Here is a 17,345-nt window from a genome sequence, read left to right on the forward strand (position 1 = left end):
CATAGGCAAGGATATTGGCCGAACCTCGTTAAATCTTGTTGTTTGCTTGGCTTCGTTATTTCTTCTTTCTATCTCTAATTCTAGTACTTGTGTGGAGGATGGATTAATTTCCCTGACAAGTGGTATCAGATCTTCGGCTTATCGGTCGTGGGCTGTTCGTCATGGCAAGTTCTAGCATCTCACATTTCAAGGTGGAGCAATTTGATGGAAAGGGAAATTTCACTCTATGGTAGAGGAGGGTGAAGGATATCCTAGTTCAACAAGGTCTTGCAAAACCTTTGAAGGGAAAGGATGCGAAGCCGGAGAAGATGTCAAATGAAGATTGGGATGAGTTGGAGTCCAGGTGTGTTAGCACTATTAGGCTTTATATTGCTGACAATATTATCAATAATGTTAATGGTGTAGATTCGGCACCTGAGCTTTGGGAGAAAATGGAGAAGCTTCATCTTGGGAAAGGCTTGCAGACGAAGTTGAATCTTAAGCGGGATCTCTACAAGCTCAATATGGGAGAAGGTGCGAGTCTCATGGAGCACATGAATGTGTTCAGAGGATTGGTAGATCAACTAGCAAGAGTTGATGTAAAGATTGAGGAAGAAGATCAAGCCCTTCTACTTCTTACCTCCCTTCCCGATTCATATGAGAATATCATCACTACAATCTTATATGGTAAGGATACATTAAAGATGGAGGAGGTGGAATAGACTCTCTTAACTCACGAGAAGCATAGGAAAGCCGATGATTCCCAAGGTTCTGTCTTTGTTGGTCATGATTAGAATCAAAGGGGAAGGTCAACTGTCAAGGGATCTGGTGGACATAGCAAGTCTAAATCCAGGGGCAGGGGAAATGGGAAGCAAGGATACAAGTGCAAGGAGTGGGGACACATAAGGTCGGATTATGATAAGGGCTCAGATTGCTCTATGGCTGGTGTAGCACAGGTTTCAAATGATTTTGGGGAATTTCTCACAGTCTCCAAAGGTAATTACACTTGTTCTCAACGTGATTGGATATTGGATATTGGTTCTTCTCATCATCTTTGCTCCAAGAGAGAACATTTTGATACGTTCTAAGAAGTCCAAGGATTTGTGACTTGGGGTGATAGCACAAGGCGTTGTGTCATGGGTGTTGGAACGGTGAAGATCAAGATGTTTGATGGAGCGGTTCGCACTTTGGGTGATGTTGTGTACGTCCCAAGGTTCCATAGAAATTTAATATCCTTAAGCCAGTTAGACTCCGAGGGCTGCAGGGTTTCATCAGCAGGGGGAGTTATGAAAATATCACATGGCTGCATGGTCCTAATGAAGGGAGAAAAGTGTGGAAGTATGTTCTGTCTGATAGGAAAAACTCAGACCTCGAAGGTTGAAGGGAAACAGTGTGCACAAGGATGCAGGTACCTGAAGCGGGTCTCGTTTATGAGTATAGCAGAGACTCCAGTTACAAGTTTCCATGTTTCAAAGATGGTGAGAAGGTAAATCCTACTAGGAAAGGGGTCAAGTAGAGGTCCCTCTTCAGAGTCAACAAGTGATCGTTGTCTCGGGGCAGGTACACATGGTATTGGCCGATTGAATCAGGGGGAGTTAGGACAAATGTAATTGACTCTGATTATGTGTAACTGCGCAACTAGAAGGCCAATGAAATGCTTGTGGGTATAACAAGTTGTGTCTCGGATCGAGATGACTTCAGGGATTGAAGTAGCAGTGCAGAGCTCTCCACCAAAGTCGGGAGGGGGAGATTGTTGGGTTTGGTGCATATCCCTCCTTGGTGGAGATATTTTGCATGGCATGAATGCATGGTATTAATTGTTTGTGCATTCAAGGTGACAACTTATGCATGAAAAATTGGTGCATAATAAAGTGCATGCATTGGGTATAAATGCATGGTCAAGTTGATGCATTGGGAAGAAATGCATAGTTAAATTCATGTTTTGACCTTTTTAGTCTTCCTAGAGAGTTAATGTGGGAGATGGGTGGTTGATTCATGTACGAGCATTGATGAAGTGAGTCCAGAGACTTATATCAATGGTATAAATAGATGAAGCTTGTGTGGAGGCAAGCAAGGAGAGGTAAAGAGCAACTCTAAGGGTCTTCGTGTATAGAAGCAAAGTGAGTTGTGTTCAAGAGTGTGAATAGCTCTTGGGGTAGAGTGATCTTCTAGGTTGAGAGAGGGTATACAAGGGGTATCCTATTGAATACAAGGGCTTGGGTTGGGCATAAACTTAAGCGGTGTAATCTGTGTACTTGTGCGATTCTCTCATTAGTGAAGGTGAAACTCTCCGAGGACATAGGCAAGGATATTGGCCGAACCTCATTAAATCTTGTTGTCTTCTTGGCTTGGTTATTTTTTCTTTCTATCTCTAATTCTAGTACTTGTGTGGCGGAGGGATTAATTTCCCTAATATAATATAAATGCAAATGTGTTGTATCGAGAAAATATAGCATGTGATTGTCATTGGATGAATGATTTCAGAACCAGAAGATAATGTACTTTATAGTTAACTAGTTCCGGACTGTTGATTACGTACCTCGTAATCTTTCCCTTTTTCTGCTAACTTTTTAAGTACTTATTAGTCAGTGTACGTCCTCAGCCTCTTCTATCAGAAACAGAACATAGAAAACAAAACGAACAATGATCCAGGTTGAGATTAGTGCCAGATTAACTCTTGCTTATATAGGCAATCACAATTGCCACAGAAGTATTAGATATATACTTAATTAGTTAAACAGAATCTTACAGGATCTACAGGCATATATTTCTAACATGTGAATCATGCATGTTCCGCCAGTCCAACCCAGAGCAAGTTTTATAAGCAGTAACATGCACAGATTGATGAATCAACTCTCATCGATCAATTGGCCAACTGTTTAAAAATAAATTAGAAAAAAATCGATCAGAGCGAAGGAGCTAGTCAACTGGAACTTTCTGTCTTACCTTCAGCAGTTGACAGGTAGAAGGAGCTCTCAAATACATCACCATCAATCCCTAATGGAGGAGAAAAGTAGTTAGCGAGGAACAAAAAGATCCCATTTTAAAAAGCAAGTAATATAATAAGAAGTGATTAATATGCAACCCCATTTCTGCCTTTCAAAATTACCGTCCAGCATTTTGGAACTGCATTGCTTCAAATAACTGATCTTCAAGTCGCTGTAATTCGCAGCATACTTAAACTTCTAGGTCAAAAAACGGTAACAAGAATGTATTTAATCAATCTCGATCGTCAGTTAAAATTACATAGAGATTAGGAGTAATTAGGTTCATGCATGTGCTTCGAAGATTGAATTCACAAATATACAGCTTTTTAGAAAAGAAAAAAAAAAGGAAAAATAAATACAGAGAATGGGTCGAATTCTAACATCTCCCACACGTAAACTCACTGGCTCCTATAAAACCCCACACAAATGTCACCATTTTAATTATTCCAATCTCTCTACCATTGCAAATACCAACCCCCATTTCCCTTCTCTTCTCTCTCTCCGTAAACTGTTGCAGTCCAGCAATGGACGCAATAACAGCAACAGCAGCAGCCTCAACGATCAAAACGATTCACTCATTTACGCCTTTTTCTACAACCCCTAAAATTGTGGTATTGCCTACTATCGGACCCCAAACACTCTCTCTTTACACCGTCAACAGATCTTTCCACACCCAACAATTTAGAAGTCGGTCATTTACAAGATGCTCTACAAAGCCAGGAATCGACAGCAACAACGCAACCAACACAAACAAGTCCATCGGGCTCGAGTCGAGTTCCCCAGCACAACATCTGACGACTTCTCCGCCCAACCAAACTCTCACATCTACATGGTCAACGGGTCTGGTCTTTGATCTGGGTCAGAAAACCTCATGGGACAGTTCCGAAATCGGATCTCCCGTGGTCAAAAGGTTCATCGGCGACAATGAAGAGCGGTGGTACATGTGGTACCACGGTAGGTCGTCCGATCCGAACAACAGTTCCGACTCCATCGGCCTCGCGGTTTCGAGTAATGGGATTCATTGGGCTAGAGGAGCCGAACACGTCATGTCTTGTGGTGAGGACGAGGGTTTGGTCATGAGCTGCTCGGACAATTGGTGGGCGTTCGACACAAAGAGCATTAAGCCTTCCGAGATGGTCATCATGTCGAGTCCAATGTACAGCGCAGTGTACTGGCTTTACTACACCGGGTACAGTTCCGAAAAGGTGGACTGTAGTAACTATCCGGTTAGTCAATGTTCAGTGGACTCGTTTAAGTCTCTGCCCGGACTGGCTTGCAGCCAGGACGGGCGAAACTGGGCCAGGATTGAAGGGGATTCTCATAGTGGTGCCTTGCTCGACGTAGGGTCCAAAAATGAGTGGGATTCTTCGTTCATTGCAAAACCTCAAGTGGTTGTGCATGGCAGCGATGACATGAGAATGTATTATCATTCGTTTGATGCAGAAAACGGTCACTTTGGCATTGGGATGGCGAGATCCAGGGACGGAATAAGGTGGGTGAAGTTGGGGAAAATTATTGGGGGAGGGGCAAAAGGGTCATTTGACGAGCTTGGGGTGAAAAATGCTTGTGTGGTTAGGAACAGGAAGGAAGGGAACTACTTAATGGCGTATGAGGGTGCGAGCGCGGATGGGAAGATGAGTATTGGTCTGGCTGTATCCCCCGATGGGCTGAAGGACTGGACCAGAGTCCAAGACTGGTCAGTTCTCAGGCCATCAGAAGAAGACGGATGGGACAACAGAGGAGTGGGATCCCCGAGTCTGGTGCATATGGAAGGCAATGTAGACATGTGGAGATTGTATTATGTGGGTGTTGGAGAAGATGGAAGGACTGGGATTGGGATGGCGATTTCGGAAGGTAGTAACGTCAGAAACTTCAGAAGGTGGGCAGGGTTTCAATCGTAAACTCTCTTGTAACTAGTAATAATTACATAATTAACAATGTATAGAATTATTGGTGTATTAATATGGCATGTATTCAACAAATTAAAGTATTAATTCTGAGTAATTGCAATGGATCGAGCTATTTTCCCATCCTTACTATTCAACATCTCTAGGGCTCCAATTGTAATCGAATTCGGGGTTGAAAGATCGAGTAAATAAATTTCAGGGAGAAAAATTCATCTACCGTCCCCAAACTATTTTGCCAAGGCCAATTTGATACTCGAACTCTCAAAAGTATTAATGTGATACCCAAAGACCTAAATTGATATCAACGTGATACTTCCGTCCAAAAATTCTGACGGCGCCGTCTGTTTGCTGACATGGCAAGCACATGGGTCCCAAAAAAGTGAAATGACCAATTTACCCTTCTTTGTTTTATTAGAAAAATTCATCTACCGTCCCCAAACTATTTTGCCAAAGCCAATTTGATACCCGAACTCTCAAAAGTATCAATGTGATATCCAAATACCTAAATTGGTATCAACGTGATACTTCCGTCCAAAATTCTGACTACGCCGTTTGTTTGCTGACGTGGCAAGCACGTGGGTCCCAAAAAAAAAGTGAAATGACTAATTTACCCTCTTTTTTTTTTGTTAATTCATTTTTTTCCTTTTCTTCCTTCTTCTTCTTCTGGGATTTTCTTCTTCTTCTTCTTAGGGTTTCGCGGCACCAAGCAGCTTGGGGTTGAAGCTCCTAATCGAACCCGATACCGGTCGAAGAACCTGCTGGTGATGGGATGATCAACGACCCGTCGGCGTAAATTGGGGCCGCCGAGTTGTTGAGCGAGACGAGGCGTTCAGCCGGAAGGTACAGTAAGAGAGTGGTCGTCGAGGCGGAGTACGTACGGTCTCCGAAGGGAAGGCTGTCCAGTTCTAGGGAAGCCATTTTAGCTATTCTTCTTCTTCTTCTCTCTCCTCCTCTCTCTCTCTCCTCTCCTTCTCCTCCGCCCAAACCGTCACTAACACCGCCGAGATCCTCTCCAATTCCTGCTACAAATCCATCTCCCTCGCACTCCTGTGGATTAACCACCTCCTCCCATCGCTTTCCCTGTCTGATCACTCAAATCCCTCCCGTTCGGCGCCAAGATCGCTACCATGCTCGACGGCCACTCTTTCACGGTACCTTCCGGCTGAACGCCTCGTCTCTCTCAACAACTCGGCGGCCCCAATTTACGCCGACGGGTCGTTGATCATCTCAGCACCAGCAGGTTCTTCGACCGGTATCGGGTTCGATTGGAAGCTTCAGCCCCAAGCTGCTTGGCGCCGCGAAATCCTAAGAAAAAGAAGAAGAAAATCCCAGAAGAAGAAGAACGAAGAAGAAGAAGGAAGAAAAAGAAATGAAAAGAAAAGGAAAAAAAATGAATGAACAAAAAAAAAGGGTAAATTGGTCATTTCACTTTTTTTTGGGACCCACGTGCTTGCCACGTCAGTAAACAGACAGCGCCGTCAGAATTTTGGACGGAAGTATCACGTTGATACCAATTTAGGTATTTGGATATCACATTGATACTTTTGAGAGTTCGGGTATTAAATTGGCCTTGGCAAAATAGTTTGAGGATGGTAGCTGAATTTTTCTCAATTTCAGGCCACCAAAAGCTGTCGGCCTGCAACTGATGAGAAGACCATTAAAAAGTTAGGGAACCATGTACTTTATGACACTCGATCCCTGCCTCTACCATGTACGTAGTTGCCTCCACTGGTCCGTCCAAGTATTGTCAGCATTTCCTCAAAGATTGGAAGATGCTTCTTAAGGAGACTGGTGTGAGGTTGCGAGAAAAGCTGTAGGTCTTTTTCATCGTCGTTGTCAAAAGTAGAGAATTATTGGTCCATATCCGCCCTTCAAACTTTGAGTATGTAGGGTTGAATCTCACATTTTCGTACATTATACAATCATGGATCTTTAGGTGTCATAGAACTTTGTCCCATTCTAGCTTTGCTCTTAGAAGTTAATTTGCAACAATAGATGGATCTAGCTAGTTGCGTGCACGTCTGGGTTTGACCGCATACCTGCCCATGAATTTCAAAAAAGCATGAAGGATTAACAATGCTTTACGGATTCCGGCCCAAAGTACCGTTGTAACGGCTTCATTAAAGTATGTGTTGAGTTTCAGTGCAATTTTGGGAAGACAGACGAGTATCTCTAAATATGGATAGTTCTTTACAATATCGACGTCATCTTTTTCCTAGCCGGGAAGATTTGGGTAATTGGTTAATGCCCGTGAAGTATATACATTCTACAGTGGTTTTGAACTCGATCGTTTATTCTTCACACGGTTAGTTAACCAATCGGTGATTCAGATCTAACTAGTTGATGAATGTGGAAGGCATTATGAACCGGCCCGCACTGAGTTCATCCCTATATTAATTTACTGGGATTTTGGAAATGAATTAAGCAAATTCAGGTACAAAGGCACTAGAAAGATTTGATAAATCTAAATAGCACTAATTTCAAAGGTGTTGATCAAACTACCCCGTGAAACTCAAGGTATGGGCTCATCTTCGACCATCTCACAAAACAGTCGCATTGCAAGCTGAATTGATTGGCCCATAACAATGGAAGTCCAATGCAGGAATCCCAGGGCAAAGCAATATGGGCTATGTAACTAGTTATACTACAGTATGTGGTACCCAATAAGTCTTTCTCCACGAGACCAAGGGTGAACAAGGCCTAATTTTAGTAGGATTACTTTAACCTCCAAAATCTCTTATATGTAATCTTATAAATCTTTAAAACTTAATAGGACTCTCGAGCACACTATATAAACCATACTTCACAACATGCATCAGATCATAAAATCCTCTTCTAATCCTAGCTAGTGCTTAAGCTAAATATATATCTTGGTAACTTGATTGCTGACTTGATACACATTTACGCAAACGTATGTATCGTTATCAAGATCGGGAAGTATTAAGCCTAAAATTATCGTACCATGGAGATTAGTGGCTAACCCACAATTCTTGGGTGGTCGGAATAAAGTCACAAGCAAATAAAGGAAAGTAAAATAAATAAAAAGACTAATCTAAGGCACCAAGACTTAGCAATGCTCGGCTTTGGTTTTCATCGAAACCTAATTAAAACTAAGAGCCTAGTGGTGGCTCTTTACAATGAGGTAGAAATTGTCATTTAAAATTGTGATTTTAATTTTCTAAAAGATTACGTCAAAAACTAAATTAACAACAACAATTAAAAATGAAGAAAAATAAAAGCGAGATAGATTTTGGGTGCTAGGGATCACCCTCTAGCAATTTCAATGCAACAAACACATTTCAAGCAAACAAACCTAAACCTTAAACAAACATATCTTCATGAGAACCAAATCCCGTACTTAATGCCGGTCAAGGCCACTAAGCCGAATTTCCTTAAGTGTATTCACATTTTCGGTTAGGACAAATATGAACTCTCTAACTCATAAATTAGTACCTTACCAGGGCTACCAAAACATGAACTAAAGACGTAGAGCTCTAGAAATTAGGGATTTAAGCATGCAATAGTTACAACCTAGAATGTAACGATTACTTAGTTCTCTACCTAATGCCGGTTAAGGCCACTAAGTCAATTTCTCTCATTTGGTATCCATTCTTCCGACTAAGGCAAGAATGAACTCTCTAACCCTAATTATTATGCCTTGTTAGGGCCACAACGTCTAGGATTAAAGACGAAGGGCACAAGAAAATAGAAACTTAAGCACTCATTCATTCTCGATTAAGCAACAACTTGACACACCACACTAATTACATGAAGCTAGTGAACAAAAGAACCACCAATTGTATCACACATCACAAATCTCAACACATAACAAAGAGAGTGGTTAATTCCCTAAATTCATGTATCAATAACCAATTAGCATAGTAATTAGAGTGCACCCATATGAAAATACATTATTTATCACTTAAAAAATATGTCAATTACATCAAAATTGAGCTAGAGTTAGAAATCCTAGCCCCCAAAAGTAACTACTCACAACCCATATTCATGAACATCAAAATTACAAAATTCAAACAGCAAAGAGTAGAGAAGTGTAGGAGAAAACAAGGATAGTCACAAATAGCTATGAAGCTAGCATGACTAGCCTTGAATTACAAGCCCACAAAATACTCAAATCTTGAATCTTGTAGAGATCGAGCCCCTTGATGGATTCTTAAAGCTTTGTGTGAGTAGTCCTTAAAATCTCAAAAGAAAATATCAAGAAAAGAGGAAAATGAAGGGGAAGGAGAATGAGAGCAGCTGTGTGTTGTTGGTCTTTAAAGGGAAAGAGAGGATAAGGACGCACGTGCCCAGTGTATGAGTTGATAGAGTCTTCTTAATGTCTAGGGTCGAAGAGTGAAGGGATATATATATATATATATATATATATATATATAGTTGCAGCTGTGTGTTGTTGGTCTTTGAAGGGAGAGAGAGGATAAGGCTGCACGTGCCCAGTGCATGAGTTGGTTTTGGATAAGGAAGAAGAAAAAGGAAAATGGCCGGTTTGGTGCTTGAACGTAGGGGTGGGCTCGTGAAGCTGAAAAAAAACCGCACTGATACCTGAACCGAAGCCGAAAAAAACCGCACCGAAAAAAACCACACTGAAAAGCAAAAAACCGCACCACACCGAACCTCCCCAGAAACGGGGTCGTTTTGTATATGTGGAATCAGAAACCCTAAAAAGTAAAAACCTCATTCCGCTTCCGCCTCTCTCACTCAGACTATCGACTCCTCTCTCTCTCTCAGTCTCAGACTCTCAGATCTGTCCCGATCGCCATTCGACCTCAGCCCCGACCCCGAGTCTCGACCTCTCCCTCTCTCTCTGACCTCTGTCTTGATCACGCTTTGACCTCAGTCCCCAGTCTTGGCCTCTCCCTCTCTCTCTGATCTCTGTCACAATTGCATAACGTCGGTGGTCGTCGTCTCCCTCGCTACTTCGCCGGAAGTCGAAGCTCTCTCCAGTAAGCATATTGCTAATTCCTTTCTTTGTTGTGCGTTAATTTCGCTTCAGTCTCTGATTGCTTTTCATCTTCAGCAAAACCCCATCGATTTGGGCTTTTTGACGTCTCTGTGGATCGTAGCCCGGTGATAACCTCATAACGTTTTGCTGGTCGTCGTCTCCCTCGCACCTTCGCCGGAACCGAAGCTTGGAATTGAGTATTTTAGTTTCATGTACACCTCTTTGATAACCGAAGCTTGCTCTCTGTCTCTTATGGATTCTTGTTTCTTGATTCCTTTTTATTGAAGTTGTTTCTTGAAGTTGTGGTGGTTTGTTTCAACATGCAAGTCATTATGCTTATACCTTTGACAAATTTGGGATATGGGTTTCAGGTACTCTGCATTTGTTTTGGCCGAGTAGTTCTAGACTTGAGATTGCTGAAAATGAAGAGGCAAATGGAGAAATCTAAGTCATGTGGTACAAGTTATGCCTCAACCCCGAAGAATAAATCATCTTCTTCATCTCAGGTAGCATTTTTTTGTTTAAAATCTGTAATCTGTTTGTTGATGTGGTGTGCTTTGAAGTTGTACCTTAAATTATTTGAGATATAGAATATCATGATTTCGTCCTTGCTTACATGTCCAACTTGGAACTGATTGTATTATTTTGTATGCTTCAATTGTATGATTAATTCAACTTTCTTCCAAGTTTTTTTCTGGTACTTTAAATCGAAATGCTCTTGGATCTTCTACTTTTACTTTTCAATAATTAGTGTACTGTTGATTAATTGTACCCTAGTTATGGATAAAGCTAGAACTAGCTGGGGTCTTGATTCGAATAATCAGCTGTACTATAGAATTCACTTGTTTTTTGTGTAGGTAAAAAACTTATCTTTTAAATTACGCTAGCACAAGAGACTAATTGGACCACTGTTACCGACAAGAATAGTTCTTGATTTGTTTCTATATTTGTACATTAATTTCCAAATTCTGTGGGTGGCATGTTCCGGATATCTCTAGTGCTTAATTGATCCTGTGGAAAATAGGAGCTGGGGTACAATTAATCAACAGTTTTGCACTTAAAAACTGCAGTTTCTGTTTTTTGTTGATTATTCCAGTTTCCTGTATTTTGTTTTTGTTTGCAGTATGAGTTTTGTGCTTAAAAACTGCAGTTTCTGTTTTTTTGTCTCTTATTGCAGTTTCTGTATTTTGTTTATGTTTGCAGTTTATGGTTTTTTTTTTGTTATTGCATTTTCTGTTTTTTGTTTCTTATTGCAGTTTCTGTTCTGTTTTGCAGATCAACACTAGTGTTGGTGAATCTACAACACCAATACCTCCCCACGAAGGAACTTCTACTGCAACTCCGGAAGTTCAAGGAACTCAAGGAAGTCAAGCAACCGAACTTGAAGATGATGGAAGTGTGGAAAACATCCTTGAGGCGTTGAAACGGAAAGAAATGTCAGATATTTGGAATCATTTTGAGAGGGATGTGGTTGATGGTAGAATTAAGGGTAAATGTAATTATTGTGGAAAAGTTTACTATGCCTATCCTAGGAAGAATGGTACAACCTCCCTTAATAATCATATGGACAAGTGTCCAAAGTATCCTCCTAATATTGAGATGATGAAAGCTAAAAGGCAAAAGATTTTCTCTTTTAAAAAACCAACTACTGAGTTGTGTACTGTAGAATGCACTCAAGAAGAGCTATCTATGTTATGTGTGGAGTACATTATATTAGATGAGTTACCATTTTCTCATGTGGAGAGAGAGGGGTTTAGGCGTTTTATGGGTAGAGCTCTTCCTTATTGGAGAATTCTTTCCCGTAAGACAATAGCAAAGGATGTCCTTAAGCTTTATTTGGGGGAAAAGAAAAAATTAATGGATCAATTGAGTAGATATAGGTTGTCTCTTACAACCGATACTTGGACTTCTATTCAAAACATTAATTATATGGTCCTCACTGCACATTTTATTGATGATAATTGGGTGTTGCATAAAAGAATTTTAAATTTTTGTGTGATTCCAAGTCATAAGGGAGAGGCTATAGGTAAGCTATTAGAGAATTGTTTGTTGGAATGGGGTATAAAGAAGATTCTCACAATCACCGTTGATAATGCTTCGTCAAATGATGTTGCATTGAAGGAGTTGAGTAGGAGGATAAGTGATTGGGGTGTCCCTAATTCACTTTTGATGCACTTTTGTATGGAGGGAAGAATTTGCAAATGAGGTGTGTTGCCCATATTCTTAACTTGATTGTCAATGATGGGTTGAGTGTGATGAAGATATTCATTGGTGTCATTCGCAATGCGGTGATGTATGTTAGATCCTCCCCACAAAGGCTTGATTCTTTTAAGGGATGTGTTGAAAGGGTGAAACTAGAGTGCAAAGGGCTTGTGATTTTGGATGTCCCTACTAGGTGGAATTCCACATTCTTGATGTTGGAACGGGCTCTAAGCTTCCAAAAAGCTTTTGATAGAATGGTGGAAGAAGATGCGGGTAATTTTTGGGCATGGCTCCAAGGTGACAAGGGTGAAAAGCCAAAAGAAGGGCCACCGACAAGTGTTGATTGGCAATATGACGAGCAATTTGTGGATTTCTTGAGACCATTTTATGAAATCACTTTGAAGGTATGTTGTTCTAATTCATAGTACTTTTGGTAATATACTCTCTATTTATGGTCTCTTGCAAGAATAAAAGAATCCATGTTTGTCTGAGATTGCATCACCCATGCAAGACAAGTTTCTCAAGTATTGGGGTAGCTTTGATAAGTTGAATCACTATCTATTCATTGCTATTGTTCTTGATCCACGTCATAAACTTGAGAAAGTTGTTGACTATTTTGAGATTCTTGATGATGGGGATATGGATGAAAATATGGAAGCTAACACAAAGAGTGTGAAGGATCTCTTGCATGAACTTTACAAGGTGTATGAGGAAGAGGGAAGGGAAAGTGGTGTTGGTGAGGTTGGTGGTTCTCAAGTATCAAGTGTTGGGATATCTAGTTCAACTAAGGGTCTAACGGAGTTAGAAAAGAGATTGAAAGAGAAGGAGCAAAGAAAGCAGAGATCGTAAACAACGATGTGGATAGATATCTTGGAGATCCTATTGAAGGAGATGGTGAAGGATTTGACTTGTTGAATTGGTGGAGGGTGAATGGAGTTTGCAAATATCCTATATTGGCCCGCATTGCAAAGGATGTTCTAGCTATTCCGGTGTCAACCATAGATTTGGAATCTTCCTTTAGCACGAGTGGGAGGATTATTGATCCATACCGTAGCTCCCTAAGTCCTAGAATGGTGGAGGCCTTGATATGTATACAAAATTGGCTTAGGAGTGAAAATGTGTATCTACATCATATGCCTACTGTTGAGGAGATGGAGTTGTGTGAAGAAGCGGAAAGAGGTAATAGTTTCTATTTTCTTAGTTAAAGTTTTTTGGGTTAATGAAGTTGTAATATTTATGTTATATATGATTGTATGTATTTCTTTTCTAATGTCGTTCTTTTTATTATTCTCTTATATTAATGTAGAGATGCTTAAGATGTCATGTGGAGCTGCAGTGGGAAGTAATTGGAGCGGAATGTTACCTCCAAAGTCAAAGACTTCATTTTTCCGAGCTTGAGATCATGTCATTGCTCTCCTTCATATGTAGATGTTGGTTCATTCTTTTTGTGATGTTTAATCTTTTAGTGAACTTACACATTTTTAATTTGTGAGGTTAGTGACTTAGTGTTGATGTAATGATGGACTGTTATAAACTTTGGACTTTATATTTTTTGACCATTTCATATGTTGATGACTTGATGCTAGAACTTGATGGACTATTAGATTATATGAATTGAATTATATGGACTATGGAGTATGGAATTATAGATTATTGTCTATTGAAGTACAAAGCATGCATTAGTAAACTTGTAAACACATTGTGATAAATTATTATTACAGGTTTGAAGAAACAAAAACTTCTAGAGTTACAATACCAAAGAAGTATGAAGTATATTTGGTAAAAATCTATTTACAAAAAAAAAAAAAAAAACCGAAACTGGGCCGAACCTACCCTAACTGTTCGGTTCGGTTCGATTTTCAGTGTCAACTTCTGAAAATACAAAAACCGCACCGATTCTAATTTCGGTTCAGTTTTCGGTTTAGGCTCGGAACCGAACCCACCCCTACATTGAACGTCAGCTAGCTGCTACATAATTCTCTTCTTCCTCGAAATTAAAATACTTCCGCACACAACATCATGACTAGTGGAGTTTCGCTCTCTCGTTGGTGTTGACCACGATTAACCCGTATTGATAATTTTGTCATTTTCTCAAAAACTCCATTTCGCACCAATTTCTCTCGGTTTCCGTAATTTCACTTATTTCTTACACAATAAATAAAAGTGGATTAATTACATTATAATTAGGTCAATGATTAGCTTATTTCTAGTATTTAGAGTGCAATTACGCGCATAGAAATGCGTGTAATCAATTGCCGCATGCAACATCCTGAGCCAATAGACCACACCAGTTCCTCGATCAATTCACAAGAGATTTTTGTCTCTCTTCTTCCTGGGTTGATTTCACCAGCTAGCCCAAGTGACAAAATGGTTCAACCCCAGTAGGTAGCTTCCCCAACTTTTGCAGGTACTCTGTATATGGTACATCATAGCATGATCCAGCAGCATATTAGGACTTCTTTTTCTACAGAAGTTCAAAGTAGAAAGTCTTTACTTTTCTGTTGCCCTGTTTGTCTGAATTATTGGACAGTAGAAACTCTGACTAGCTAAAAAGCTAGAAATTGATTAAGCTGCATCGATCTGACAATTCTAGTCGACTAGTTAATTTGCGTCGCATTGATTGAAAGAAGAGTCGGACAATGAGTGAGTGTGTTTATTAAACCCAGTACGTACTTACCCGACATTTGACAGAGATAGCGAAGAGATTCAATATGTATATTTATGTCCCATTAATGAATGTCCCCTAAGTTCATGCCAAAAAGAAAAAAGAATTTGCATGAATGTCCAATGGCTCATACCCCCCATAGCCATTGCTGCAAGAAATTTTGTAGGAGAAACATCTCATCGACCAACCAAACTGAGTGGCAAGTGGCAACACCCCTCCCCTTGGATGCAATTTTTTCATGTCCATGTCCGAACAAGTCCTTGCTGAATTTAACTAGTGAAGGACATGTACTAGCTAGAGACAGTGTATGTATAGCTACTGGCTAGGATTGCATTTCTTACTAATATAATAATGTAAAGCATGTAATCTCTTCTTCAAAAGCAAAAACTAGTTATTACCTCCTAGCTCACCAATATATATAGGACTTGACCTTATAATTGGCAGCTAACTATGCTCATAAAAGAGTGATTAATTAACAAATAACATCAAACGAAATAACTTGTTATGCTAATGATCCTTATTCGACTTAATTTGTTATTCGATCTAGCTAATGATAACCCTTAATTTTTAAAGGTCAAAACGACACCACCTCCCCAACGTACACTAGGCTAGTTAAGCTGGCTAGGACGATCTTCAACGCTACTAAATCAAAACACAGGTGACCCGGATGGTGAAGCATTCACTAAGTTGAGTATACTGTCCCAGTAGCTCCGGTTCTCCTCAACGTTGTTGTCACTACGCCCACAGCTTTCATCCCCACCAGTATCGGAGATCTCCCCGGCCGCCATGTTCTGCTCATCCGAGTTGTAGACCAACATATCCGCGGTCGTGCCGCCACAGAAACCCTCCATGATATTCGAAAGAGCAGCAGCAGCAGCCGGCAGCATGACGTTGTTCACGTCATCGTTTCCGCCACTTGTCCTAATCATAACGTCCTCATTGAACCACGCATTGGTAGTAGTTGTACTTGCATCCGTACAACCATTGTATGCATGAATGTCTTGCAGCACCATCGTGTTGGTCACCTCTTGTTTGAACTGAGGTAGTTGCTTATTGGCGTTAAGAGATTGCATTGGATATGCTGCGTTGTTGTACGCTGCCGGGAAGTTCAACGTGGACGTTGGAGACTCGAGGTCGTCCATGGCCATCATCAAATTCATACCCGAAACAATCGTGTTATTACTACTGTTGTTGTCTAAGATTATCGGCTTTGACGACCACGCCCCTTGCCACGCTTTGAGCACATCCAGACACGGCAGAGCTGAAGTCGCGGCGGAGGCTTTGCTCATAAGAAGTCCGTGAGTTTGGGTGGAGGGGCTGATGTTGACGAGCTGGTGGTGCTGGAATTGGAGAGGGTGATTGGTCATGATGAGCTGCTTGGATTCTCTGACCAGCCTGGCCTCGGCCTCGAGCCGGGCACTCTCCCACTGAGCCATGTGGCTCAGATTGGCAGCGTCCTTGGCGTGGCCGCTGCCAGACCCGTAGGCTTCGTGGTGCTTGGGCTTGTGGGTCGCGGGGTCGATGCCCATCTTGGTCAGTCTTTTCTTGAGGTGTGTGTTCCAGTAGTTCTTGATCTCATTATCTGTTCTTTTGGGCAAGTGATTTGCTATAGCTGACCACCTGATCAACAATAAGTAATGCAACCAACTTAATATTAGGTTTTGAGTTAGTTAATGGACAGTATATATACTTATGATTAGGTATAAGTTGATTACCTGTTTCCGAGAAGAGCATGGAGTTGAATGATGGTCTGCTCTTCCTGCAAACTAAACTTTCCTCTTTTGATATCAGGCCTCAGGTAATTAGTCCACCTCAGTCGACAGCTCTTCCCACATCTTTGAAGCCCTATAAAAATAAATATAATTAGTTTACTAGGTTACGATTAAGCTCCAGGTAATTAGTCCACCTCAGTTTATGGATGCCTGAGTTAGTTACCTGCTTTAGCGGGCAAAGCACGCCAGCTTCCATGGCCATATTCCTGGATGTAAGACAGTAGCTTTTGGTCTTCCTCAGGTGTCCATGGTCCTTTTTTCAAACCCACCTTCTCGCAACATGGAGACCTCCCCATTTTGGTTTCAAATTCTATTGGCTACCCTAACTAGCTAGTCAGCTCAAATAAAGTAGCAAGTACTAGTTTGGGACTCACACACTCTCACACCCACTGAAGCACAAGTTAAATTAAATATCCAGCTACAGATGGTAAGATGGAGATCGTTGTGGGGAAACGAGAGAAGGCGAGGACGGCATACATATAGAAGCTCAGCCCTGTACAGTATAATGACCAATATGCCCTTTGGCTTTCTCCAAATGGACTTTATCAAACATTATCATTCTTCTTCCCATTGGTGATCTTGCTCAATCGGGATGGCAAAACCGTACGTTCCGCAGTTCCTTTGTGAGAGATCTACAGATGTCGTCCATCTACTGGTTGGGTTACGTGGGTGTCGTGGCCCGTGGGGCTTTGTTGTTGCCCAACGTGGCTAAACGGCTCTAAGAGCAAGTTCACCCGATATGTGACCGGGTCACTTACTATTTTCTATTTTTTAGTGTATATTTTCATTTTCTGAGTCACGAAATACACTGTGCCCGTGACCCAGAACACGAAATATACTGTGCTAGTGACCCAAGGCATGAAATACACTGTA

General features: G+C 41.0%; 2 protein-coding genes across 2 annotated transcripts; one reads left to right on the plus strand and one right to left on the minus strand.

Moving 5' to 3' along the window:
* Positions 1 to 3,396: 3,396 nt before the first annotated feature.
* Positions 3,397 to 5,002, plus strand: LOC112200641. Its single transcript, XM_024341661.2, has one exon. The coding sequence runs from the start codon at positions 3,491 to 3,493 to the stop codon at positions 4,865 to 4,867; it is 1,377 nt and encodes a 458-aa protein (XP_024197429.1). The 5' UTR covers positions 3,397 to 3,490; the 3' UTR covers positions 4,868 to 5,002.
* Positions 5,003 to 15,347: 10,345 nt separating this feature from the next.
* LOC112199720 (transcription factor MYB16) lies at positions 15,348 to 16,768 on the minus strand. The gene is made up of 3 exons (XM_024340694.1): positions 16,636 to 16,768; positions 16,416 to 16,545; positions 15,348 to 16,320 (listed from the first exon to the last, which is right to left on the minus strand). Exons 1-3 carry the CDS (start codon positions 16,766 to 16,768, stop codon positions 15,348 to 15,350), a joined length of 1,236 nt encoding a protein of 411 aa, XP_024196462.1.
* Positions 16,769 to 17,345: the final 577 nt, after the last annotated feature.

The sequence above is a fragment of the Rosa chinensis genome, chromosome 4 (assembly GCF_002994745.2).
Source record: "Rosa chinensis cultivar Old Blush chromosome 4, RchiOBHm-V2, whole genome shotgun sequence".
NCBI lineage: Eukaryota > Viridiplantae > Streptophyta > Magnoliopsida > Rosales > Rosaceae > Rosa > Rosa chinensis.